Source organism: Camellia sinensis, unplaced genomic scaffold (genome assembly GCF_055761805.1).
Source record: "Camellia sinensis isolate YWXY unplaced genomic scaffold, ASM5576180v1 Unanchor1, whole genome shotgun sequence".
NCBI classification, from domain to species: domain Eukaryota; kingdom Viridiplantae; phylum Streptophyta; class Magnoliopsida; order Ericales; family Theaceae; genus Camellia; species Camellia sinensis.
Window position 1 is genome coordinate 2,766,246 of NW_028128987.1, and position 27,729 is coordinate 2,793,974.

Genomic DNA, 27,729 nt, shown 5'->3' on the forward strand with positions numbered 1-27,729 from the left:
TTATGTTATTTATTTATTTATTTATTTCCTCCTTCCAAGTACTGTTTATTATAATTTGCAATGGAAACTTGAATGCTCATGATGGTGATGATGTGTTGTTCTAGGGAGAAAGAAGTTGATATTGCGTTTGCTCAAGATGCTATCAATGAGTACAAGGTAGCATACTGATTAATATGTGTGCTGTTTTGGTCCTTAATTGTGTGTGCCAATGTTTTTTTTCTTGATATCGGTGTTGAAATGTCTGTCAATCTCGCTGGTATTTGCATTAATTTGTTAATGCTGCCTATCTCATGCTTTGTATACCTGTGTTAAGTCATTATCTCTTTTTCATGCATGGAATTTTGCATGGTGTGGAATGTGGTGCATAATTTATACCTCATTGACTTACATTTGTAATTCCGAAGCTTAGGGGTCCCCTGGAAGGGTTTTGCTTCTTGTCATATTGGTCATATTCTTATTGACCTTTCATTTTTTTACTGAACAACATTGTTTTGTTTAATGAATACATATGGCTCCTCCAAAATACAGAATGAAAATAAAAAAGAAACAAGCTGCTGGAGTTTTTTATTTTTATTTTTTTATTTTAAATATAAATATATATATATATATATATTTTTGTAGCTGCAAGCATGCTATGCAGGAAGAATATGTGTGCATGTCAAAATTTCAACCATTATTCCAAATAGTAAAGATCTTTCTAACAAAAACAAAGAATATAGGACATTTTTAACTGGATGCTATAATTCTATGGCTTGTTTAAGTTTGTGGAAGGTGAATTGGTTGTTGTTTGGTTGATGGGGAGTGTTCTTCCATCATTCAATGTGTCAATTTCATTGGGTAGACTTTTTATGGTGGAAAATTCAACAGTCTGTGTAAAGTGAGTTGTTCATAGGAGTAACACAGATCAAATTCAGATAGTTTTGGCTCAAATGAGAAATCCTAAAATGCAATTTTAAGTGGTCTGTCCCCTAGAAATGGCACGGAGCCTATGTGTCTCACACTTGGAAATGGATAAACAGTCCAAAAACTTTACCCAGCATTGTTGTCATGCAATAGTGGAGGAAAATAGTTGTCTAGATATCAAATTTGTGGTGGCCTTATAGATCATAGTGAATAATTGAATCTAGATCTTAGGAATTCTGAGGAAGTGTCTCATATTAGTTATGAAAAGGAACCTTGAGGATGAGGTGATGGAAAGCTTTCACATTGTAATCACCTAAATTTGTAGGATACATTCTCATTGAGAATCTCTGTACAATTTCAACTCCTGCCCCCTTTCTTTCCTCTCACATCCTTGCAACTAGGTTGGCAACTTGGCATATTGAAGTACTATGTCTCAATTTAATTAAATTTTTTTTTTTTTACTTGTAGACTTTATTGAGGGAGGATTTGGGTGAATCTTGGGACCTACTCAAGAATTGAAAAGAAAATTTGGTTTGTTACATGAAAAGAGAGGAGTGTAGAAATTAATATGGGATAAGAAGAGAAGAAGAAAAGAAGATATGAAGAGGTTCTAGAAAGAGAAAATGGGAAATATTTATAGGAAAATGGAAATGGATGTCCTAGTGATTGCCTGTTTTTTGTGAACCAATCATTTTTATATCATTTTTATTTTTGTGCTAAAACAATTTTCAAAATTTCATGACAACCTAAAAGTATTTCATAAAAAATGGGTGTTTAAATTTTTTTTCTTTTCCATAATCAGTATTCTGAAACAGTCTGCAAACAAATTTTCTGTGATAGTTTCTTTTTTCTCTTTTTGAGAACCGATAAAAATACCCAACAAGCAAATTTTCGTCCACTTACCATCTCTTCTATCAAATGGGCAACAATGGCACAGTATAAGTATATTATTCTTTTAGCTGTACAATGCTTTTTCCAAAGGCAACATTCACAAAAATCTCTCACTTCTAGTTTTCCTTATGTTATGTGCTTATCCTCCATAAGGTGTAAGCCTTCCTTGAAGCTTTGAATGGATTTTTGTGGCCAAGTCTCTCCCATGCTTCTCAAGTATTGAAATTTGAAATCCTATACCGGTTTTTTTAATGTTCTCAATTTGGTGATTTGAATATATGTTCGACTCAATTTCAAGAGTAATTCTTTCATGATTTTCAGTTGAGGGTGGATTGATGTTCGGTGGTTAGTTTTATTTCTTGGTGTCTTTGTAGAGTGGTTGTTTTTGTTGGAGTGCCTCGTGTATGACTTGCCTATAGTTTTCATCTATTATGGAGTTGTATTTTCTTTGTAGTTTGGGATTCATTGAATAAGTGTATATTCTCTTATGGGCACCATGAAATTTTTGTTCGTTGCACTCACAAACAAAAGATTATTGGCCATTGGAGAGAAGCATTACACTTCTGTTATAAGCTCATTAATATTATGAGTTTAACATATGTCATGTATATTGTATACTTCGTATAATAGGTTCTGATGTTTTTGTCATGGGTCATTCTCAATCAATGTTGTACTTGCTGTTTTATTCAATCAGTTTGTTTGTATATGCCATAATTATAAAATTTGAGCAGGGATATTGATGTAGCACGATTATGGTAATCAAGGTTTCTATTTTTTTATTGTGGAAGCAGGCTCGCGAAGCTGCAATGAGTATACAAGGAAAATTGGTGGATTTCCAGCGTAAGAAGAGTAAAGGTCTGTTATTCTTGGAATGTTGGCTCTGCTTGTTTACTTCAGCTTTTGGGGTTCATCTTGTCCTTATATTGTGGAATGTTCAACTGTAATCCTTGATACGTTTTTGACACATCTCCTTCGTTGATATTATGTGCTTTTCTGTTGTCAAGATTAACATTCTAGGATTTCACTTGCAAACTTTGGTTGTTCTCTGATACCATCACATGCTACAAGCTAAATACCAATCCTCAATAACTTTGGTTCTGACTTGCTTTATATATATATATATATATATATTTGGGTTGTTGTTGTTGAAGGAAGAAAGAAGTGTAAGCAATGAATTGGTTGTCGGGAAATGCTATGTTTTCATTTTGTGTTTGCCAACATCAGTATTATACGTACATAATTGATGCATACACAAGAAAGTATATGCTAGCTTCAGCCACCTTCATTACCTCCCCTTCTGTTGTTTCTTCTTCAATTTCAGTGTTATCTGCATCATTGCATTCTTTATTTTTCAAATGCTGAAAAGATATTAGTTAATTTGAAAACACTCTCTGTCCTTTAGCAAGTTTGAGGAAGCTTGATGAACAGCCTGAATGGTTGAAGGGTGGAAAACTTCGAGATTATCAGCTTGAAGGCTTGAATTTTCTTGTTAACAGGTATCACAGAGCCTATTCTGTTTGAAAATAGGTATTTGATACTGGAATTTTGTATTTCAATTTAGGTTTGGAAATCTGTGCTAATTCGTACCTCTGTTGTAGCACAGTTGGAGGAATGATACTAATGTCATATTAGCTGATGAAATGGGTCTTGGTAAAACCGTTCAGTCTGTTTCTATGCTTGGTTTTTTACAGGTATAAATTTACTCATGTCAGTGGTCTGCTGCTAACTTCTGTTGCCTCTTTTGAGTTTTTAATCATTTTTTCTTCCCACAGAATGCTCAACAAATTCACGGGCCATTTCTTGTTGTTGTACCATTATCAACTTTGTCAAATTGGGCAAAAGAATTCAAAAAGTGGCTTCCTAGCATGAATGTTATTGTGTATGTTGGAACTCGAGCAAGCCGAGAGGTGTGTCATACTTTTTTGGTGATTTGGTTGTGATTCTAGCACTGATTAGGATATAATGTCAATGATCCTTGGATTATGTTGAAATTAGAGGCCTTTTTGTTTACTTTTTATTTGATAAGTATGTGCGTGATCTTTACATTTTTTCGTGGATGGGTTTGGTAATTTAACTTTATTGCATTTTTTTTTTTTTCTTTCTATTGTGGCACTGTCGTGCTTAGGTCTCTATCTTAGTCTTTGCTTGGTGCAAGTCCTTAATGTTATTGGGAAATCATCAGATATTTAATGGTGCTGACCCTGCTAGTATGTAGAACTATTTTGATCTTATGTACCAGAACTGTTGTGAATGTTTTGAATCATCTCATACAGAAGCTTTCCTGTTTTCTCTGCAGATGTTCAATTGAGCCAAACCTGCCTTTACATGGTCCATGTTTATATATATATATACATATTTTGCTGAAAGTTATTTTTCTAAATGTTTTGAATCGTCCCATCTGGAAGAGTTCCTTATTTCTTCTTCTTCCTAGGGCTTATTTTCCTTTGCTGCCATTAGAATCTTGATAGTTCAGAATCATCCTTCTAATCTATTATCACCAATCATCAATTTAGGTTTGGTTGTATCCATTTCCCATTGTAATGATTGTTGTACTCTTGTGCATGAGATTATGGTTGAGGCTTAAACATTCGGGTTTGAGGTTTCTCTGGTTTAGATTTAGCATCTATGAGAGGAGTAAATGCTGTCAAATGTGGTTAAAATGGGCACCAATGTTAGGTCCATATGGATTTTGTAATTTGGAGGTAGGCGCTGGCTGGTGTGAGGTGACCAGGGGCCAAAGTGGCTGCCAGCTACCACTTCTTTTGGATTGGATGTAGGCAGTCACTATGATCTCCCTGTCAATGAACTTGGAGTGGGTCAATGATGGTTAATAATCTCGTACGTTAGTTGTCGCATGTAGGTGAACTGCCTTTTCTCTTTCATAGTTCATTTCTTGTTCACGCATATTCTAAGTGTTAAATCTCTATCAGATTGGGCTGATGTAGTTGGCATGTCTTATATCGGTTCTTAGGGTGGGACATTCTAACAGCAATTTTGCCACTCCCATCATTAAAATCTTGGAATCATAAAATTGTCACATACTTTAGGTGTGTGTAGAAGAGTGTGTGGATGCATCAATTGCAGATAATTGAATTTTAAAACAAGCTTCCACTCTTGGAATCATAGGAGACCTGTTTACATGCACAGATGAATTTAATATTTAATTTAATGGATTAGTTGGAGTCTGATGTAGCTATCCTAATTGATGAGACAAGGGGCTGGCCCAATGTTCAAAAAATTTGCTGTTTCATCACAAACCGGCTATGTTACATGGACTCTTTGGAATTTCAAAGGTACCCGTGTCGACACGACACGACACGGGTGCGAGATACGGCTCCTTAGAAACGGATACGGCAGAAGAATAGAAAGAGGAGAGAGCAAGAAGAGAACCTGGCCTTTGACTTTAATCTGACTTGGTTGCAGAGCATCGATCGATCTGTGAAGTTGATTGATTTGCGAAGCTTGATCTGCGAAGTTGATTTGCGAAGTCGATCTATTGTGCTCCTTCGTCTTCCCCTTCGATCTTGATCTCCATCTCTGTTCTTCTCGTCTCTTAGTCACTCTCTCTCTCTCTCTCTCTCTCTGTCTCTTTTTTCTTTTTTAATCAGTCTCTCTCCGTCTCTTCTTTTTAATATAATTTGAATTATATGTAATATAAACTATATTATTATAATATTATTCATATTATATAATATTATTTATTCAAAAAAATATTATATAATATAATATATCATAAATAACATAACTTTTATGTCTAAAATTAAAATAATTTATTTTATCATATATAATATAATTTATTTTATGTCTAAAATAATGTTTATAATTTTTATTTATTTGTTATTTTTTTTAATAAAATTTGTTATTCCTTAAACTTTTTAAACTCATCTTCATATAATAAATATATTTAAAAATAACTATTTAACATATCCCTGTACCCGTCCTAATTCGAATCCATATTCATGTATCCTTAATTTTGAATTTTGAAGTGCCTGACCCTTAGATACACACCCGCACCCGATACCCGCACCCGAGTCCGTGTAACGTAGCAAACCGGTCAGTTTGTATTGAAATTTTGGCTTTCCGGTTGATTAAAAATCACACTCAACCAGAATAAAAGATCTTGCCACTCTCCAAGTGATTATAGTTGGTGAATTAGGGAATGGTGATCTTTCGATACTCTGTTGAGGGCATTCAGCTCAGAGTAGAAGTTACTGGCGTGCCTTGTCTGAAGACCAAGGGCAGGACTTTGCGCTGATGGAAGGACTACCAGTTTTTGCTATAGTGGACTTCCTATCTATAGCGTATTCCTTGGGATTTTTTGAAGTTACATAGAGCTTTTTTATGTTGCATAAAGGATATTTATATTTTTTCCCACTGTGACATGTGATTTTGATTAATTAGTATAACTGCAATTTTGCAGAGTCTTAGTTTATTTGTTTTTCCCAATATTTTTGTGAATTTTAATTTAGTAATGTATTGCTAATTATTTTCTTCGATTGCAGGTTTGTCAGCAATATGAATTTTACACTAATAAGAAAGGTGGCAGAGGTATAAAGTTTGATGCTCTGTTGACTACATATGAAGTATTATTGAAGGATAAGATGGTGCTATCCAAAATCAAGTGGAGCTATCTTATGGTAGACGAAGCTCATAGGTTAAAGAATAGTGAGGCTTCATTGTATATGACACTTTCGGTACAGCAATGCTTCCAATAAAACTTTTTTGGTATACTTTTTATTTACAATATGCATATATTTTTCTTTGGGTAGTTATTGTTGTATGCTATGCTTGTGTTTGCACAGGAGTTTAGCACCAAGAACAAGTTGCTTATCACTGGTACTCCCTTACAGAACAGCGTTGAAGAGCTATGGTAATTGTTACTTCTGATTGTTAAAATTTTATGTTTGACACAATCCATTTGAATAATCTTGTTCATTTGTTGTTTTACAGTAAACTGGGGACCCCCACTCAGACCCCATCTAACGAGGGCTACACTGGGTGTACCTTTTTTTTAACAAATTTAATTAATTTTTTTTAAAAAAATAAATGTTTAATTTAATTTAAAATTTTTATATAATATTTGTATCGTAACAAAAGCTTTGGAAGGTTAAGAAGTTGAAGTTCTGAATAAGGAAATCACATACTTCTTCTGTTTTGGTAGATGCTTTATCAAATGGCTCAAGCATTGGTTGACTGACAATGCATTGAAGCCAGTAATGCTGAAGTTTGATGAGTTATTGCATCACTATCAGGAGGATTGTTTTATTGCATTTATTTTATGTTCATAGGCATATAGCTATATATTATATTTGGAGATACATTCTCATTTTGATAAGGGGGTGACCATTAGTTCAATGGTAAAACTTTGGTTTAATAACCTTGATGTTATGGGTTCAAGTCACGGGGAAACCACTTTGTGTACTATGCCAAAGGTTAGGTGCGTACCCAATCTTTCCCCTCCCAAACACACATTACTGTGTACTAATTGGGCGTTGTTTTTTTATTCTCATTTTGATATTGGTGCTTGCTTTTATTAATCAAAAAAAATAAAAAATATTGGTGCTTGCTTGCCACTGCCTGAAAGTTAACGGTGCATGTTTTTGTATCTTTTCTCTAGAAAATAAAATCATTTGTTCATAATTTGTTTATCTGTCTGCACATTAATAATATGTGGATAGATGTGAAAGTTTTAGAAACTGCTACGAATTTGAACATTGTGGAGAAATTACGTTTTTACCTTTTCATGAAAAAGAGAAAATTAGCAGAAAGCCCCTTTTTAGGAACTTGTTTAGTCATAGATCCTATGGAAATTCTTGTGATTTGATAAGTCCTATATGTTTGGAATTGTATTCTAGGAAGGAATTTTTTTAACCTTAAATACTTTTTTCATGATGACTTTGTACTTGTTTTCGTCAACATGCTTGTTGTATGGTAGGTTTTTTATTTTTATGTTCCAAAATTTTAAAATTCCATAACTTTCAAAATACACATCCTTTTTTATTTTTATTTTATAAAATTTAGATTTTTGAAAACTACTCGACGAGATCTATCAAACAAGATCTCAATTGAATATAAGATTATGTAAAATGAAAAAAAGTAAAAGTTCTGCAATGTTTTTGGATTTGAAAGTACGAAATTTTTCCACTTCTAAAATTTCACACTTTTGAGAAATATTTTGTCACGAGACTCCTTTCCGCATTATTATATATGTGTATATATATATATATATAATAGTGTGAATTTTTTAGTGAGTGTGAAAATATTTATTCTTGGGTTTTTGGTTAATTGGTTGATGATTTCTCTGGCTCTAAGAATATAAAAAAGATTTAGTGGTCTATAAGTTCTATATAGAGGACTTGTAAATAGAACCCCCCTTTTTTTATTTGATGATTTTTGTAATTTCAGTGTATAAATGTGTATGATATAAAGATGTCTCGGTTTTAGTAGGCTTTTGATTGTTGTGTTAAATATTTAAGTGTGAATATTCACACATAATGTTTACACTTGATAGAAATTTACATTTTTATTTATTTGAAAACGTGTGAATATTCACACTTCCAATTTTTACCCTTGTTAGAAATTCATATTTTTATTTATTGAATATGGTATTTACAGTTTAAGTGTAAATATTCACACTTGCAATTTTTAGACTTATTAGAAATTCACATTTTTAATTATTGAAAGTGTGAGTTCACACTATTATTCACATTTACTTAATTCACACTATTGTACATATATATGATGAGAAGGAGTCCAAAATGGAATAAGTATTCCAACTGTCTTAATTTTTTACTCCCTTACTCTGGGCTTCTATTAGGAATGTTTTTCAAACAGATACTATTTTCCTATTTTAGTGCATGCTTTGCGGAGAATCTTTGGATTTTATTGAAAATACAATTTTCAAATTTTCGTAATAGAACTGAGTCACAAATTCTGGATTTACTTATTACCATGTATATAAGTGGTGGCAATAGTGTCATTTTCAATCACACAAGACTTGATGGGTCATAAGATTTTCAACAGCCGTAAATGCGATATGAGTCTCATATATGGGATTTACTAATAAATGCGCTTTAAAAAATATGGAAAAACTCATTTAAATGATAAAAAATAACTTTTTTGGGACAATTTTGATTTAGTAAAAAAAAAAAAAAAAATTATCCAGCTTCATTCGCACCAATTGAGGTGTTCCCAAGGTTCTGAAAAGTGGTTGCGGTCGCCGTAACAGTGGCGGTGGTGCGGGTGCGGTTGCGGTTGCGGGGTGTAAAGGTCGTAGCGTAACGGTTGCGGTAATCGGAACCGTGAATTTTTTTATTTTTTGCACAATTTGAAAAAACTTACCGATACGCATATTTTTTTTCCATGATCATATTTATTGGGTTTAAAATAAATATTGATCAATTTCTGTAAATTTTTAAGTATGATTCAATATATTTTATATTTTTAAATAACTATAAACTGAGTTTTTTACATTTTATTTTAATAATTAATGACTTTATATTATTCAAAAAATCAATCACTAATTATTATATATAAGATAAATAATGACAAAAGTAAGAGAATAAATAAGAGCCTAAATATATATATATATATATATATACGGATTTTAACTAAGCCAAATAAATAATGACCATACTTATTATTATTATTATTATTATTTCAAACAATATATAGATAGACACACACAAACAAAATGGTTGAGTGATAGCAACTGAATAGAATAGTATAGGTCTTACAGCTTCAACAAATCAATAACATGTTATTCATCTTCTCTCTTCTCTCTCGCTATCTCTTACTCCTCCATCTTCTCTATTTATCTTCCCTCTTCTCTCTATTTGTCTTCCCCATTTTCAGCTTTTTTTTGTGTTTTTTTCGAAAGAAACAGTTTGAAACCGTTACGTAACGGTGCGTAACATGCCGTTATAGCTGTTACGGCACCGTTACGTAACGGTGCGTAACACGCCGTAACGGGGGCCGTAACCACCACAACCATTACGTAATGGTTGTAGCCGCTTTTTAAAACCTTGCGTGTTCCCTTCATAATATAGTATACATAGTATTGATAATGTAGTATAGATATAAATTTGAATGTTACCAATTTTGACAGAGAAACATGTAAAGACCATAATCTCTCTCTCTCTCTCTCTGTGCCTCTCTCTCTATATATATATTAAATGACAGGGCTCTGCTTCACTTTCTTGATCCTGATAAGTTTAAGAGTAAGGATGACTTTGTTCAAAATTACAAGAACCTTAGTTCATTCGATGAAATTGAGGTACATTTCATCATCTCCTACCTTCTATTTCTGTTCTTTCCATATCCCTTAGTATAAATCTTGGATAAATTTTATAAATTATTGCTTTTCTCCTGCTGATAGCTGGCTAATCTTCACATGGAATTGAGGCCTCATATCCTTCGTAGAGTTATCAAGGATGTGGAGAAGTCCTTGCCTCCAAAGATTGAACGTATTCTTAGGGTTGAGATGTCCCCTCTTCAGAAGCAGTAAGTGATTTCTATTGCCAGCATTTTTTGGGGCTACTGCTCAATTCATTTTATTCACATGTATTGCTGGTTAATTTAATACAGGTATTATAAATGGATCTTGGAACGCAACTTTCATGACTTAAACAAAGGAGTTCGGGGAAATCAGGTTAATTATTGTTCTTGATGTTTCTTAAGTGAGAACATCTTTGCCTTCAGCCTTAGTTGTAAACAATGATGCCTTTGCTTGGTTATTGTAATTTTTAGGGATAATTACATTTTACCCCCTTTTGGTTTAGCTTGAAAACATATTATCTCCCTGTGATTTAGAAATATACACATAAGTCCCTTATAGTATGGAGTAAACTACAAAGTTCAATTCTGTTAATATTTTCTACAAAAAGCCTATAATATCCTTATCTGTTTGTTTAATTTTCTTCTTAATGCCATTATCAACCAAACTTCATTTTCTTTCACTTTTCTCTCTTTTTCCCCTTTTCTTCTTCTCTCCTTCCTTTTTTATTATCCAATGGAAGACCACCCACCCTCCAACACCATTACAAGCAGCCTTCTGTCATTTTTTTCCTTTCAAAAAAGCAACCTTCACTGCCCCGTTAGGACCAAACTCACAGACGCATATATGCATATATATTTGTTTGCTCCCAAAAAATCTGTTTCTTAAAGCCCAAAACAACACAGTAGAGAGATTGTAGACTGGAGAGAAAAATAAGTTTCAATTTCTTGAGAAATGGTAGCAAAAGCTACCCAATCCATTCACAACCTATTACGAAGACATTCAATTGTCGATTCAATTGGAGCTTAAATCATCCGAAACTAGCTCCACTGAAAACAATTGTCCAAGGTATATGCTGCATTGGGAGGTATTTGGGGATAGTTCAAGTATCAGCCCATTCTCAGTGGGCATTTGTATCATTATTCATGTGTGCTGTAATGTGAGGTGGTCCCGTGGTGACCTTGGGTTATTGGATGAAGTGAGGAGAAACGAAAGTGAGATGAGGGAAGGAGATTACATGCGTGGTGAAACGAAAAGGGAAGAAGAGAAGGTTTGGTCACTGCTGTTAATGGTGAAAAGGTTGAGGAAGAACAGAATTGAAAAAAAAAACAATTAAAAGGTCAAAAATATGTTTTTTTCTTTTTCTTTTTTTTTTTTTAACTGGAGGCAAAAATATGTTTGATACTTGTCCCACACACTCAATTTGGTGTGTGCCTTGCACTCGCCGTTAAATGTAACAGAATTGGTTACTTTTACACTATACTCCAGACTACGAGGGGGTTATGTGCATATTTCTAAACCACAATGAGGTAATGTGTTTTTGAGCTAAATCATAAGGGGTTAAAATGTAATTAACCCTAATTTTTATTGTTGTTGTTGCTGTTTCCTATTTTGTCACTATTTATTATTGCTAATGTACATTGTAGATTTCTATGCAAAGAACAATTGTTTTGACATCTCTCCAATATTTGCAGGTTTCACTTTTAAATATTGTGGTAGAATTGAAGAAATGTTGCAATCACCCATTTCTATTTGAAAGTGCAGACCATGGTTATGGTGGGGACACAAGCATTACTGGTAGCAGTAAACTGGAACGGATAATTCTTAGCAGTGGGAAGCTAGTTATACTTGATAAGCTGCTTGTCAGATTGCATGAAACTAATCATCGTGTATTAATATTTTCTCAGGTTTGTTTCAGAAACCATATTGCTGGATATCAAACCATGGCAACTGGATTATTCATTCCTTGGTCTGGAAATAGGTTCTACCATAGCCAACATTAACTATTGCCATTTCTCTTCTTATTGTCAAAGATATTCATCAGTCCATCTTGCTGATGGATCATGAAGTAACAGTGTCAATGCTCTGTGTTGCTGACCCTTGGGTTTTTTCTATTGACTCGCATAGAAATTGGTGTAAGCTCAAGCAGTCCTCGTCAAGGTCGGCACAGACAAGATTGGGCTTGGCCTTGTCTGTTTCTGTATAATGAAAGTCGAGGCATAAGGAACAAATAGTTTATTTAATTTATTGTGTAGTGAAAAAAGATATGAATTTATTTAACGTAACTAAGCATATAGCCTTGATAGAACTGAATGGATAAAAAGGGTTCATTTAGCCGACCTGACTTAATTAGGACACAAGGCTAGTTTGGTTTCATACAATCAATAAAACTGGCTATTTATAAACTACGTTTTTTTTAATTCAAATTTATTTATTTATTTATTATTATTATTATGAAAGAGTTAAAACCAGGAACATTGATAAACTTATTGAAGCAGTAATTAGTAAATGGAGGGGTCATTGTGTCATGATATGCTAAAAGCTGAGGCTCCCTAGTGTAAAGAACACCGGTTTGAGTCTAAAAGTGGCCACTTTGTGCGACTAATGTCAAAGGCCCAAAGGTACAAACCATCCAGTCCATTGCTCTCAGCATGCTCATTTAATTAGCACCAACACTTCTTTTGGGTTTTGCTATATTTTCTTTTCAGCAGTAAGTAAATTAACCTTTGCAGGGGTTTGTTGATGTCTTGCAGTAAAATTCTCTACCGAATAAATAATCCAATAAAATTTTCCGTTGGCCTTGCAAGTGTTCATTTAAAATTGCACCTTGGTAGATGATCAATTGATCAAACGTGTGTCTTTGTCGATCCAACCCGTTTATAATGACATTTGTTATTTGACTAATATTTATCATCTGTGTCTTTTCTAAAATGAAAACCTGTCATGTTTGGTTATAAGTTAATGTTTTCGCTGTCTAATATGGTTACATATATATCATATGGATTGAAGTGTATTGCCATTGACTTTTGTAGCAAAGATGATTTCTTAGTGATCAGTCTGATGGGTTGAAGCACATTAACGTGACTGTTTCACTGTTGCAGATGGTTAGGATGTTGGATATACTGGCAGAATATTTGTCACTTAGAGGGTTCCAATTTCAAAGGCTAGATGGTAGTACCAAGGCTGAGTTGCGTCAGCAGGCTATGGACCATTTTAATGCACCTGGAAGTGATGATTTCTGTTTCCTACTTTCAACTCGTGCTGGTGGCTTAGGCATCAATCTTGCAACAGCAGACACAGTTATAATATTTGATTCAGACTGGAATCCTCAAAATGACTTACAGGTTGGTACAACATGATTTGTTCTTTTGCATTATCAGTTTCTTTTGTGCTCAATTTCACATTGAAATGCTAATTCTACGTGTATTTCTAAAAATTATTTTTTTATAGGCAATGAGTAGAGCTCATAGGATTGGGCAGCAAGAAGTTGTTAACATCTATCGATTTGTTACAAGCAAGAGTGTGGAGGAAGATATCTTGGAGCGTGCTAAGAAGAAGATGGTATACTAATTAGCAGTCATCTTCTCTTTCTACGAGGCTTTTGCATATCATTCATTTTTAGATGCATTGTTGTGCTTGCTTGCTTTGCTTATATTGATGTATGCATGCTTTCTGGCTCTATATGTGTGGATCTCTTACCTTCTGATGTATCCTTGATAGGTTCTTGATCATTTGGTGATTCAAAAGTTGAATGCGGAGGGTAGACTGGAGAAAAAAGAAGCGAAAAAAGGGAGTTCCTTTGACAAAGTAAGTACATAAGCAGGAAAATATATTTAATTGTGTTTTGTGAAAAAAATATATGGTTCATAGGAGATTTTTGAAATTTGAAAGCAATTGGTTTAGGTCAACGGAATTACTTGTTATTGTAGTTGTCGTTGTGAAATTCATGTTCTGTATCCGCTGCAGAACTAATAATTTCTTTTTAGATCACATCCTTTGCTGTATTGTTTTGACCTTAGTAGGTTTTCCATCTAACATTTGCCTCACATGATTACAGAATGAGCTGTCAGCAATCTTGAGATTTGGTGCAGAGGAACTATTTAAGGAAGACAAAAATGATGAAGAAAGCAAAAAGAGGCTTTTAAGTATGGATATTGATGAAATTCTTGAAAGAGCAGAAAAGGTAGAAGAGAAGCAAACAACAGAAGAGCATGGGAATGAATTGTTGAGTGCTTTTAAGGCAAGCACCTAAAACCCAATGTTATTATTATAATGATTATTTTTATGTTTCAGAAGGGGTTTTCGTTTTCCTCTTTTATGTTTTTCTCTTCTCTTCAATATTTAGATACCATACCATGATGTTTCCACTTTTGCATAGATATCTCTAGATTTCTTATGTAAGCTCTATTCTTATATTTGTTACTATTTTTAGGTTGCCAACTTCTGTAGTGCTGAAGATGACGGGAGCTTTTGGAGCCGCTGGATAAAACCAGAAGCTGTATCTCAAGCTGATGTATGAACCAAATATTTAAATCAGTTTTAATCATGAAATGCATGTGAATGTCTTATATTGCTTTTCAAACTGATTAGTAGTTCACTTATTAAGTTATTTTAGTATATTTATTGCGTCCTTCTTTCTTTAGGAAGCTTTAGCTCCTCGAGCTGCAAGAAACAATAGGAGTTATGTGGAGGCTATCCCACCTGAGAGAAGTAATAAAAGGAAAAAGAAGGGAGTTGAACCTCAGGAGAAAGGCCCAAAGCGCCGCAAAGCAGATAATTTTGGCTATTCAGCGCCAGCAATTGAGGGAGCTGCTGCTCAAGTAAGAGGATGGTCTTATGGGAATTTGTCGAAGAGAGATGCTTCACGCTTCTTCCGGGCGGTAAGATCCCAGTATCTCATGTGTATTTTATAACCTTTTGTCCTGGTATACCCATTACTGTGTTGGTATAGATGCAGATATGCAGTTCATCAGTCTCATTTCACATAAATAATTAGAAGATATGGAAGTCTAGGAGCTATGTGGTTTTCTTTATTGACATGAGGTTCCTTGGAAGCTTTATTTGTCGTCGTCTTCTTTTCCTTTATTTATCTATGTCTTTTTTCTTCTTTGAGTTGTAAGTTTGAACTTTTGTTTTGTGGTCATCTTATCATAGTGAAAAACATATAAAATATAAGTCCCGGTGAGTAGATTTGCTACAGAAGTCTTCCTTAATTGAGCAGTATTTGGGCAATAAAAACCCAGTTAAGGTGATCCTATCCTCAATCTTGGTTGCATCTAATTCCTCATCCTTAATTATTCCAATGTTTCTCACTTTGCCATGGTTATGAAACCCACTCCGTCAAGGATGGAGTTATTGGGTAACTGTCAACTGCTACATCAAGCTGATGGCCTATTGATGCAGAACACATTGTTTGGAGTTTTGCTAATATTTATAATACAATGTAAGCATGATTTAGTTATTAAAAGTCGTGACAAGATGTCTTACATAAAGATGTAGTGTTTACACTCAGTTCAATAAGGATATTATGGTCTCCGAATTACAAGATGCACCTTTTATGGATTATTCTCAAGTAAGCAATATTTGCCCTCATCCATTGTCTCTGTAGCTAGTTCTTTTGTCTGGTTTTACTCTGGGTTCTATCTGAGTCCATCCATTTTATGGCCCCGTTTGGTGTAGCTGTTAAAACAACTTATAGATTATAACTTAACAGATTATAGATTATGATTTTAATTAGAAGTTGTTAATCTGTTTGGTGTAGCTGTTGGATTATAGATTTAAGTTGCTGAGTAGTATTTGTTAAATAAGCTGTGAAATAGCTTTTTCAATTAATTTTTATTTTTTGTTTGTCTACATTTCTCATAAAAAATAATAATAATAATCTATAGTCCATTTGAGTCTTTTTCTATTTTTAAAAAAATAAAAAATAAAAAATTTAAGAGTATAACCATAAATTAACATGTCCACAGCAGAAGCTGATACTCAGAAGCAAGGGGTGAGCAGCTTTTCAGAATCAACTTTTTTGACTTAAAATAATCTGTTAGAATCAGAAGCTGTTTGAAATAAGTTTAACCAAACAGTTCAAAATAACTTTTTCAAAACTAAAAGTCATAAGTTGACTCTGAAAAGCTGAAACAAACACCCCCTATCACTTAAATTGACCAAATAAGAGTCATGTCTGCCAAGTAGCTGGATCACTGTTGATTGTTTGGTTGACCAGGTCAGGCTGGTTGGTTTTGATCGCTAGATTTTGACAGTTCATCTGAAGTAGTCTGAATTATTGGCTCTCCATTATATGCAGCCCTCTGCTGGTTATCCTCCATGGCTTTTGCCCTTGAATTTTGAAATAGGCAAAGGCTATAACTGCATCGTGCTGAATTTTTGAATTGTGCACACTGTGACTATCTGATTATTGGATAAGAAATGAGTTTTGGATTTTGATTGTATACAGCTGGAAGGGTCAATAACCAGTGAATGAATCAATGGACCTTGTTCAATGAAGCTTAGGTTTATTTTTAACATTATCTGACATTTCTATAGGATAGGATGGTGTTGATTTAGTTTTGTTTATACACTTTATATTTGAAGGACTAAGGATCAAGGGTGTAGTTCATAATTCTGGCGTTAATTGGAGCATGATTGGATCTTGTTCAATGTAACTTAAGTTTTATTTTGAGCTGTTTCTGACATTTTTATGGGATAGTATGGTGTTGATTTAGTTTCATTCGTACTTTCTATATTTTATGAACTACGGATCAAGGGTGTTTTTCATAATTCTGGTTTGGGCTGTAAAGTGTGTTGTAGTGGGATGATGGAGTCTATTATATACAGCGATTGATTTGGCAATATTTTGGAAGAAGGAATGATGGGATTCTTGGAGCTCTACTAGATCAGGCGTGATCCATCTTGTTTTAGGGAGTACCGAAGGAGACCTTCTTGGCTTTTATTGTTGCTTTGCTTGTTCTTTTAGCTATATTTCTTGTACTTCAAGCGCTCTTTGTCTGTTCTCTCCGTCTCAGATAACTTCCTGAAGTTATCTTGTTCACTACCTTCCCTTGCCAGACAGCTCAGCTTCTTGGGTTTTCTTAGGCTGTCTTGCATCTAAAGGTTGCAAATTATTAGTAGGCTTTTTTGTTTTTTAAACTAAATTACATGAAGTGTTCCACTCTAGACACAACTAGAGGTTTTGTAATCTTTGTTTTCTTAATATGAAAATGCTTTTTCTCAGTTATCATTCAAGACAACAAGAATGACTTCATTGCAAAGAGTTGACCTTGTTAAGCCCATTACTTTCAGTTATTGTCATCTCTCCCAATCTTATGCTACATAGACTTGGTGATGTGTTTGTGCATGGAGATGTGTTTTCATGTTTGATGTCCCTGCAATCCCAAATCTTAGAATAATTTGGATTTGGCTTGAGTCAAAAAGTTGTGCACAGGTGCTGGGAGAATTATTACATATTAAAATACATTTATGTTATAAAACATCACAATGCAGTGTTCTAATCTATGAATCACTAGCACTTCAAACCAAGTGCCATGTCTGTGTTGGACACATGGACACTTCGGGGACACGTATGGGCCATGCCACATGGCGTGTCCTCTTATTTAATTAATTTATTTCTAGGGGACATGTTAGGGACACACTGAGGACATGCCGAGTTCATTTTTCCCCTATTTTCTTTAATGCTTTTGATGAATGTTGAATGGTGAATGTTTATTATCTTTTTCTTAGATTTAAATACTTAATCATCCATAAAAAAATGAAAACTTCAAGTGTTAATTTAAAAGTGTTTTTTTAAAACTTTTTTTTTTTTTATAGAACTAGAGTTATTTTTGTTAATATTGATTGTTTGTGGATGTAATATTAATTTAGATAGCGAATAAAAATATATCAAAATATATTTTAGTGTCGTGTTCCCACCTTGTCCAAGTTCCCATTTTTTTAAAATCACCGTGTCTCGTGTCCGTGTCTGCGCCCATGTCCGCGTCCATATCCGTGTTCTTAGGTTCTAATTTTTATGTGAAGTATATATTTAAATTGAGTTCACTGTTTGAGGGTGCTTCCTATCTGTTTTCTCAGGTGAGAGTTCAGAAAATTGTCACTTGCTACTTAGTTTAAGCCTTTTGTTCTTCACCAGCGTGTACAAAGGGACCAGAGTGTCTGATTTGGATACATTTCTAATGTATGCATTTGACACAATTCTTCTGTCCTTGTCCCTCTCATGTCATGTTGGCATGTGTACTTCAGACAAACAGAATGGTCTTTGTAACAAAGAGCTGAAGTTGTCTCTAAAATATGATTGCATTTCTAATGGGTTAGATTATTGCCTGAAGTGTCCTATTCTTTTGGCACCTGGCATGGGAATTGCACTACATGACATGACATGACTTGGATGAGGGCATGTTTCTAACACAAGATTGTGAGGATGATGTAATGAGTTGCATTCCACCATTTCTTGCTTGTTAAATGTTCATCAATAATATCTGGCACTTTTTTTGTTCAACTTCTGTATTCAGTTTTATTCCCATACTCTGGGACCTTAAGGATACTATATGCAACTCACTGTCAATATTGTTTTCTTCCATACCATGTTCTAATTGATCAACTGGTGCTTCTGTTCCTCATTTCTCCCAATTTTTCCTTGATTCTCCATTTTCTGCGCAACTGAACGCAGAGTGGGGAAGAGGGATAAACAGTAAGTATAATATCTGAACTCATTGAATTTGGCTAGTTTTGGATTTCATTTGTTGACAAATGTCATATCTAGTTACTACCTTATTGTATTCCTTTTTATTTTCAACTGATGTTGTCTGAATTGTATAAAGAGAAAATAAAATGTGCTGAACTGTTTCCTTTTAGTGCATTTAAAGGAGTGAAATTGGTTTTCTTCTGTTTAATTTAACATCTTCACTTTTCTGTATTTTCCATGTTATGTGTATGTAAGGAGATGCTCTATTACCCTGCTATGCAAGCATTTTTATGACTATTGTAATGGATTTGGCGCGCTCTTTATGCCTGTTTTTTCTGTTATACTATCTTTCATTGGTGTTTGTGCACTATTGGCAAAGGGGTTGTGGAACCTTCTGTGTGATAACTGAAGTGGAGACATTAGCATGTTTCTCCTTTGTTGCAGCACATCTTTGAATGTAATTTTTCTTTTAATATTTTAACATTCTGCTGAAATTAGGTTAAAAAGTTTGGGAATCACAGCCAAATCAGCTTAGTAGCGGCTGAGGTTGGTGGGGCAGTTGAAGCTGCTCCCACTGAAGCACAGATTGAGCTTTTCGTTGCGTTGATCGATGGTTGCAGAGAAGCAGTTGAGGGAGGGAATTTTGATCCAAAGGTAAGATTTCTGTGAATTCTACTGAGGGTCTGAGTCACATTATTAATTGAGTGCAAGTTATGCGATATGTGCTTGTTGTGAGCACTATGTGGCGATTGTGAACTAACAATTAAATGTGGTATGTACCTTTAGGGGCCTATATTGGATTTTTTTGGTGTTCCTGTAAAGGCTAACGATTTACTAAGTCGTGTTGAAGAACTTCAACTCCTAGCAAAGCGTATTAGTTGCTATGAGAATCCCACCTCTCAATTCCAAGCTTTGATGTACCTCAAACCTGCAACTTGGTCTAAAGGTTGTGGTTGGAATCAGAGTATGTCTTTACTCTCTTTTAAATAATGTAACTTTCAATTCTTTGGAAAGGTTTTCTGGTATATGTGGTGGATGCATTATTTTTCCTTGTTTCTGTTTGTCACTAGAGGATGATGCTAAATTACTACTTGGAATTCACTATCACGGATTTGGCAATTGGGAAAAGATAAGGTTAGATGAAAAACTCGGTCTTACCAAGAAAATTGCTCCAGTGGAACTTCAACATCATGAAACTTTCCTACCTAGAGCTCCCAACTTGAATGAACGGGCTTCCCAGCTTTTGGAAATGGTAGGCAATGACCTATATTCCAACTTTCTAATCCACAAAACTTGCATATTGGCAGTCTTGGCTTGTTCATCATATTTTGTGTTACCATTATGCTCAACTTTGTTTTTATACTTCTGGATAACTTCTGTTTCCTAGTTAGCAGTAGAAAAATAGAGTGATTTTCAGGCCCCGTTTTGGTTAGGTGGAGAATCATGGGAAGTGAAGTAAAGATGAATAAATTTTACTTTTTTGGGTTATATGCTTTGCCAGAAAGGGAAAAGTATGCAAAAAAGTAGGAACCATGTAATGGCTTAATTTTCTTAAAAACAGGCCTTCTCATTTCTTGCAAAATGCGCAAGAAAGTCCTTACATACCAGTGTCTATTATTAGGATTCCCACTTTTTTCTTTCTGTTTAAATGCAGCTCTCTATATGGATGAACTAAATTTATGCGAAATAATAGTATTTTTTTTTTAGACTTCATGCAATTCAAATATTTTCTTTTAACTTTCATGCAAGTCAAATAACAATATTTTGTTTTCCTGTAACTTTTTGGAAAATAATTCTACTTAACCAAATTCTTGTTGAAAATTACTTTTTCCCTTTTTCTTTACAACCATTTTATCTTGTTATATTTTTACTTACTAATATTGTTTTCATTCTAACTAAACAGAGCCTTTTCGTTTGTTTGTTTTCCTTACCTGTGAGAAAATTTGTGGTTAGAACTTAAATTGCTTTAGTGAATTAGTGCAACATAACCTTTCCTTGATATTGAGATGGGCCAAAGTGAGCATCAATAATAATATGCCTTGCGCATTTAGTGCTTAACTTAGGACAGGAACAAATCTAACATGGCCTGTGACAAGAGTGGCCAATTTGGACCAGTTCCGTATGGCAACATGGAGCCTGTCAATTGATTTGTCTTTGTGAATTAAAGGCAAGGCAAGAGAAAAATTCATGTGATAGTTTGAAGTGGAATGTTTCAATGATTTTTATGTTTTTAGCTTATGAAAAAGAATCAAAGTTCATAATTGAACTCATATTCACACTGACAGTTAAATTCAAGATAAAACATAATGTTCTTTGTAAAGTGTGGCCCTCCATGACCCTATCATTACTGTTAGGCCATGTTTGTTTGGGTGGATATGAGCTTGGGATTGGATTAATAGTCCAATAAAATTATTAATCCGATGTTTGGTTAAACAATTGAAGTACGGACTAATTATTTTAAACTTGACTATTAGTTAAGATAGGATACATAATCCAACGGATTCGTAGTCCTAGGACTATTAGTCATGAAAATGCTAATCCAGTCCGCCCAAACAAACATGGCCTTAGAAGCTAACTGCAGACAGGACTCGAATATTAGAATTATTCTTGATGGCTTGCTCTTTGGGTTAGGATAATGTAATTAGGTTATTTAATGAAAAGATGGGGACTATTGGAATGACACAGCGTGATATGTTTTAGATTGTTATGTTTAAGAGTGCAAACAAAATATATATTTTAAATGGATTTATTTACTGGCCAAACATCGAAGAAAATTCATTACGTTGTAATTTGGATAGGTTTCCATTTTCTGCCAGACTCCTTGGACGTGTTTTGCAGTTCTGTTCTAGATTCAATGTTGTTAAATTATTGACTATCAACTCATCTGAAGGCTTAAGAGCGTTGAAGGAAACAAATATTTTCTTTTTAACTCTGCTTTCTACATGTTATACTATTTTGTCTTGAATAGGCTGAACAAGAAATCTCCCTTTTTCTTCCATGACATCCTTGACCACTGTTTTGAACTTTTGTCTCCAACCAGTTTCCTCATCACTCCCTACTTCCCAAGCACAACACCAAAACTCAAGCTTTAGCCCAATTAAAATATCATGCTTCCTACAGTTCTCTTCTTTCCTGGGTGTCTTCTTGTTCCAATTAATGATTTTGGCCAACGTCCTCTACCAGATTTTGGTTGCCTGAGAGCTAAGAAGCATGGACACGTGACACGACACAGACACGCCGTCACGCTAATTTTCAAAAAATGCTAAACACGACACGTGGGCGATACGCATGAAATATATAATTTTATATATTTATTATATGTTATATATGTGAATCTATCATTCAAAGATAATAAAAAATATAATATGACACTAATCCTTATAAATTTTTATGATTTTTGTTTTATTATTGCATCTTAAGTTGTTTTGTTTAAATTTATAATTAGTTTCACACGTGTCTAACGATAGACACGTGTTTTAAGAGATGCACACGTGTCCTCCAAGTGCCCAAAGAGTGTTCGGGTCTTTAAAAAATATTAAAAAATAGGATATGTTTTGAAGAGTGTCGGGCATGTGTCGGAAAAGTGTCCAAAGAGTGTCCGTGTCTGACACTTAGTTGCAGGAATCGTGCTACTAGGTGACGAATCTTCGTAAGAAACGCGATTCCGCGTTTCTTAGAAAGAAACGTGTAGGAATCACGTTTCTATAGAGAGAGAAATGCGATCCTGTTCAAGATGAGATCGTTGGTGAAGAAGAAGAACAACCCTAGCTTGTTGGTTAACAAAGAGAGGAGAAAGAAGGTGAAGAAGAACCTGAAGGTTGTATCTAGATATATCCTTTGCTTCGTTTTTCTTCTTTCATCACTTCGAAGGTCGTCTCTCTCTCTCTGTGTTTTTCGTCTCTATCGCAGTTCTCTCTCTCTGTGTGTTTTTCGTCTCTGTCGCAGTTCGTCTCTCTCTGGCAGATCGTCTTTCTCTCTCTCTCTCTCTCGCAGATCGTCTCCTCACTGATCGTCATCGTCTCCTCTGCCTTCGTCTTTGCCTTCTCTCACTCGCGCGCGCTCTCTCTCTCTCTGGCCTTCTGTCACAATATATACCTAATATATAAGTAATATATATATATATATATAAGATAAAACATATAAAATCTTTAAATAAATATATATTTAAAAAATAAAAAACATTAACACATTTTTATTTAATATATATCATATACATACATATAAATATATAATAAAAAAAATAAAAATATTAATATATATAATCTTTATAATATATTTACATAAAAAAAATATTAACACATACAAATATAATATAATATATATATATATATATATATGAGTATATATTATACGTATTAATAAAAAAAACACACACACACATATATGTAAAATAAAATAAAAATAAATTAACAATAACACATTATTTAAAAAATATAATAAATAAATAAAATAATTAATGTGTATTAAAATGAAAATATTTATAAAAAAACTTCTGTTGTGTATTAAAATATATATATATATATATTATCGCTTCTCAAGGCGCTCCCAACCTAAGAAACTTGGTTATTTTTATTTAATATATATTATATACATACATATAAATATATAATAAAAAAATAAAAATATTAATATATATAATCTTTATAATATATTTACATAAAAAAATATTAACACATACAAATATAATATTATATATATATATATGAGTATATATTATACATATTAATAAAAAAAAACACACATATATGTAAAATAAAATAAAAATAAATTAACAATAACACATTATTTAAAAAATATAATAAATAAATCAAATAATTAATGTGTATTAAAATGAAAATATTTATAAAAAAACTTCTGTTGTGTATTAAAATATATATATATATATATTATCGCTTCTCAAGGCGCTCCCAACCTAAGAAACTTGGTTACCGTCACCCGTTACGGCCGCTTTTGCAATGTGATTGAGATTCACTGGTATGTCGGCCGTAGCGGTCGTAACGGTGTCGTAATAGTCGTAACGGCCTGTTACGCACCGTTACGTAACAATCCGAATTGCTTCTTTCAAAAAAACACACAAAAAAAGAATTGAAAATAGGGGAAGAGGCATAGAGAGAAGAGGGAAGATAAAGAGAGAAGATGGAGGAGTAAGAGATAGAGAGATAGAAGAGGGAAGATGAAGAACATGTTATTGATTTGTTGAAACTGTAAGACCTATGCTATTTTATTCAACTACTATCACTCAACCATATTATTTGTGTGTATCTATCTTTATATTGTTTGATAATAATAATAATAATAATAATAATAATAATAATAATAAGTGTGGTCATTATTTATTTGGCTTGGTTAAAATATGTATATATTTAGGCTCTTATTTATTCTCTTACTTTTGTCATTGTTTATCTTATATATGATAGTTAGTGATTGATTTTTTTGTATAATATAAAGTCAATAATTATTAAAATAAAATGTAAAAAAATCAGTTTATAATGATTTAAAAATATAAAATATATTAGATCATAGTTAAAAATTTACAAAAATTGATGAATATTTATTTTAAACCTAATAAATATGATCATGGAAAAAAAATATGCGTATCGGTAAATTTTTTTCAAATTGTGCGAAAAATAAAAAAATTCACGGTTCCAGTTACCGCAACCGTTACGCTACGGCTTTTACACTCCGTAACCGCGCCACCGCCACCGTTACGGCGACCGTAACCGCTTTTCAGAACCTTGATAATAATGCTTTCAATATTTCAGAAAATGAGGCTGTGACGTTACTTACCGATAAAAGTGGTTTGAGTTCAACATGCCAAGAAAAAGGTTGTTCTAGGCTAGTCTCACCTCCCTTGTACATGTGGGAGTTACTTATTGCCTGTCTTGTGCCTTCTTCATTGGCCTGACAATCATTGTTACTTTTTCATGGCTATTGTTTTAAGTTATTTCTGTGAGCCCTTTCATGTGAATTGACTGCCTAGACATTTGTTACCAGGAACTTATGGCTGATGGAAAGAAGATTCCAAATGCCAAAGGTGGCCGTAAGGCTTCCAAGAAGCAGACAGGAAATCTTTTAAACATCTCAGTATCTCGCAGCAAGGGCAAGCAAGGGAAACTAGGTGGTTCTAAACTTAATTTCCAAATGAACAAGGTTAGACATTCAAGAACCCAGAAAGTTGAACCTTTAGTAAAAGAGGAAGGTGAAATGTCAGATACTGAAGAAGTATATGAGCAGTTCAAGGAAGTTAAGTGGATGGAATGGTGTGAAGATGTCATGGTTGATGAGGGAAAGACCCTTAGACGTCTTCAACGGTTGCAGACTACCAGTGCTGATCTGCCAAAGGAACAGGTTCTTCTTAGTGCCTGTTTCTACTTTCTTGTCTTTTGTTTCGATTTTGTCCTATATTGTGTTCTTCACCTATATGTTTCTGTAGGTTCTTTCCAAAATTCGAAAGTATCTACAACAACTTGGTCGAAGGATTGACCAAATTGTTCTAGAGCATGAGGAGGAGCTTTATCGGCAAGAAAGTATGACTCTTTGCATCTCTGTGTTTGAACATGCAACTATTGTTTGCATTCTTTGCATCGAAAAGTTTTTGCATAGGTATTAAACTTGATTGGCATGAATAATGGATAATTTATTTTTCAGGGATGACCACTCGGCTGTGGAACTATGTTTCCACCTACTCGAATTTGTCTGGGGAGAGACTTCATCAGATTTATTCTAAACTTAAACTGGAGCAAGGGGATTCAGGGGTTGGGCCATCCCACATCAACGGTTCTGCAACTGGGTCTGTTGCCAGGACATCAGCATTAGTTAATAGGGAGCTTGATACAGGGAAATTTGAGGCATGGAAACGCCGGAGAAGAGCTGAAGCTGATATTCACTCCCAAGTTCAGCCTCCTCATCAAAGAGCTATGAGTAATGGCACCCGTAACCCTGATCCAAATTCTTCAGGAATTCTTGGGTCAGGACCGTCTGACAGCAGAAAGTTTGCTAATGAGAGGCCTTATAAGATGCGTCAGACTGGTTTTCCCCCAAGACAAGGTTTCTCATCAGGCATCAAATAGTGTCCTTCCATGCCTGATGGATGGAATGAGAGCCAAGAGAAAGGGAAGTCAATTGATTTTCGCCCAGGGAATTTGCTGCTTTGGTCAATTAATATTCTCTGAATTTTTTTCAACCATGAGAATAAAAGTTTTGCAGATTCCTATTTGAGAATGTTCGTATGATACCCAGCCATGATCCGTTGGATGAGGAATGCATCCATGCAAACAGAGATGGCTGTGGAGATATTTCTAAGGGCTTGTGGTATGTGCCGGAGGTGACTTTTAGAGAATGAAGACGACTTTAAGAAACGAACATACATGGAAGCTTGCAACAACAATTTTTCTTTTTCTTTCATATTAACCGAGTCACTAATTTCTTTTACGTATATAGTGGACAGTCAAAGAGGAGTTACTTGTTCTTTTGAAATACAATAGATGAGCAAGACATTTTGTATGTATTTTGCCTTCGGAAAGTGTACATTAAGCAATTTTGCAGCTTTAATGTCTGAACCTTTTCTAGTACAAATGTCCGTTATAGAAATTCCAATTTGCAAAATGCCTGCAGCTTTAGTCCTTTAATTTGTCTTTTATTTTATTTCATTTGTTTTAAATTTATTTTTTGCTTCCTGCAATTTGTTAGTCTTTCCCTATTTTTTTCTCTTCTTTTTTGGTCATTGTATAGATTGAATGATGCACAGGCTATGATAGCAGATTGCCTTGCATGGGTTTGGTTGATTGTTTTTGCTTGTGAATGTTGTTTTTATTGGTTTATCTGCTGCAGCAGGACCCTTTCCTTTTCAGTGGAAGTGGGATTAAATGCAAATAACAAAATGAGAGGCACCTAGAACTGAATTACTGAGCTAATTCTTCGGCCAGTGTGTATTTGAATCTTTTTGCTCGGATCTCATTTGGATTTTGTTGCTTTGAAGAATGTTGAAAACATGCAGGTAATAAGAATTGGATTCTGTAGTTACATTGTTGTTTCCTGTTGATTACATTGGTAATAAAATGTTTTTTTTTTTTTTTTGGGTAATTATAAATTTGGTTTCTATTTTCATGAACAGGCAATTACTGACAATAAAGAGGCAGAAATGAATCCTACTTGGGGAGATTTTATTATGAATTCTCGCTTTGACCGTTAAGCAGAGGTAACCCCTTGGAATTGGAATAAGTTTGGCAGCAGATCTAGAAATCTGGTGATCTCTATCTCATGAATGGGGACTCTGGTTTCTGGTTTAAAACCAACCACCCCCCAAACCTTGGTGACTTACCCATTACTTTGGTCCTGGACGTTCTCCAAATTGGTACCATTGGGTGTGGTGAATTCAAGACTTTTAAGTGCCTGGGTTTTGGTAGTCCACCTCAATTTTTTAGTGGTTAGATAGATCACCCTTGTTTCTCCAGAATGTATTCTCTTCGGATAAGTAAAGAGGCATTATGCAAATCGGTCATTTTTGTAATATCATACATGATAGAGGATGTGGTTGGTAATTGGAAAGTTGTTCAGTTGAATATGTTTTTTTTGGATCTCTCAAAGTTGATCTGCATATGTTACATTAGGGGTTGTTTGGGATGTCTTAAATAAGTATATTTTTTGTCTTTTTACGAAAAGATGTGCAGAAAAGTAGAGAGGTGATATAATAGAAAAAAGATAAAAAGATGAATTATTTTGAACTACCCAAACTTGGCTTAGATTTTGGTAGGGGAAAGAACATCAAAATCACATTGCCCTATATGATCTTCAAGGTACACTAGATTAGATGATTATATGATTAGACCACTTTTCTCATCTAAATATAAATATACTAGTCTATCACTCGTGTTATGCACGGAATAATTATAGATATTTATATTTGTTTAAAAAATTTTTTAATATATAAATTATGTTTTTTAAGATTTTTTATAAAAATGAAAAACGG

The 27,729-nt window shown here is 33.9% G+C and overlaps 1 protein-coding gene across 4 annotated transcripts in view; it reads left to right on the forward strand.

The window, feature by feature from the left end:
• Window positions 1–26,366, forward strand: part of LOC114263855 (protein CHROMATIN REMODELING 5) — a 39,439-nt gene extending 13,073 nt beyond the window's left edge. For all 4 annotated transcript variants that reach the window (XM_082910707.1, XM_082910709.1, XM_082910708.1 and 1 more), the window contains 23 exons: window positions 105–156; window positions 2,586–2,649; window positions 3,197–3,290; window positions 3,398–3,485; window positions 3,567–3,701; window positions 6,297–6,488; window positions 6,597–6,664; window positions 9,976–10,069; window positions 10,172–10,296; window positions 10,381–10,444; window positions 11,764–11,976; window positions 13,171–13,413; window positions 13,520–13,630; window positions 13,790–13,876; window positions 14,127–14,309; window positions 14,502–14,582; window positions 14,713–14,949; window positions 19,260–19,415; window positions 19,548–19,725; window positions 19,832–20,013; window positions 24,756–25,109; window positions 25,195–25,288; window positions 25,410–26,366. In XM_082910707.1, coding sequence (XP_082766833.1) covers window positions 105–156; window positions 2,586–2,649; window positions 3,197–3,290; window positions 3,398–3,485; window positions 3,567–3,701; window positions 6,297–6,488; window positions 6,597–6,664; window positions 9,976–10,069; window positions 10,172–10,296; window positions 10,381–10,444; window positions 11,764–11,976; window positions 13,171–13,413; window positions 13,520–13,630; window positions 13,790–13,876; window positions 14,127–14,309; window positions 14,502–14,582; window positions 14,713–14,949; window positions 19,260–19,415; window positions 19,548–19,725; window positions 19,832–20,013; window positions 24,756–25,109; window positions 25,195–25,288; window positions 25,410–25,831 — 3,517 coding nt within the window. In that variant the 3' untranslated portion in view covers window positions 25,832–26,366. The remainder of the gene's footprint in view (window positions 1–104; window positions 157–2,585; window positions 2,650–3,196; window positions 3,291–3,397; window positions 3,486–3,566; window positions 3,702–6,296; window positions 6,489–6,596; window positions 6,665–9,975; window positions 10,070–10,171; window positions 10,297–10,380; window positions 10,445–11,763; window positions 11,977–13,170; window positions 13,414–13,519; window positions 13,631–13,789; window positions 13,877–14,126; window positions 14,310–14,501; window positions 14,583–14,712; window positions 14,950–19,259; window positions 19,416–19,547; window positions 19,726–19,831; window positions 20,014–24,755; window positions 25,110–25,194; window positions 25,289–25,409) is intronic.
• The last annotated feature ends 1,363 nt before the right edge of the window (window positions 26,367–27,729 follow it).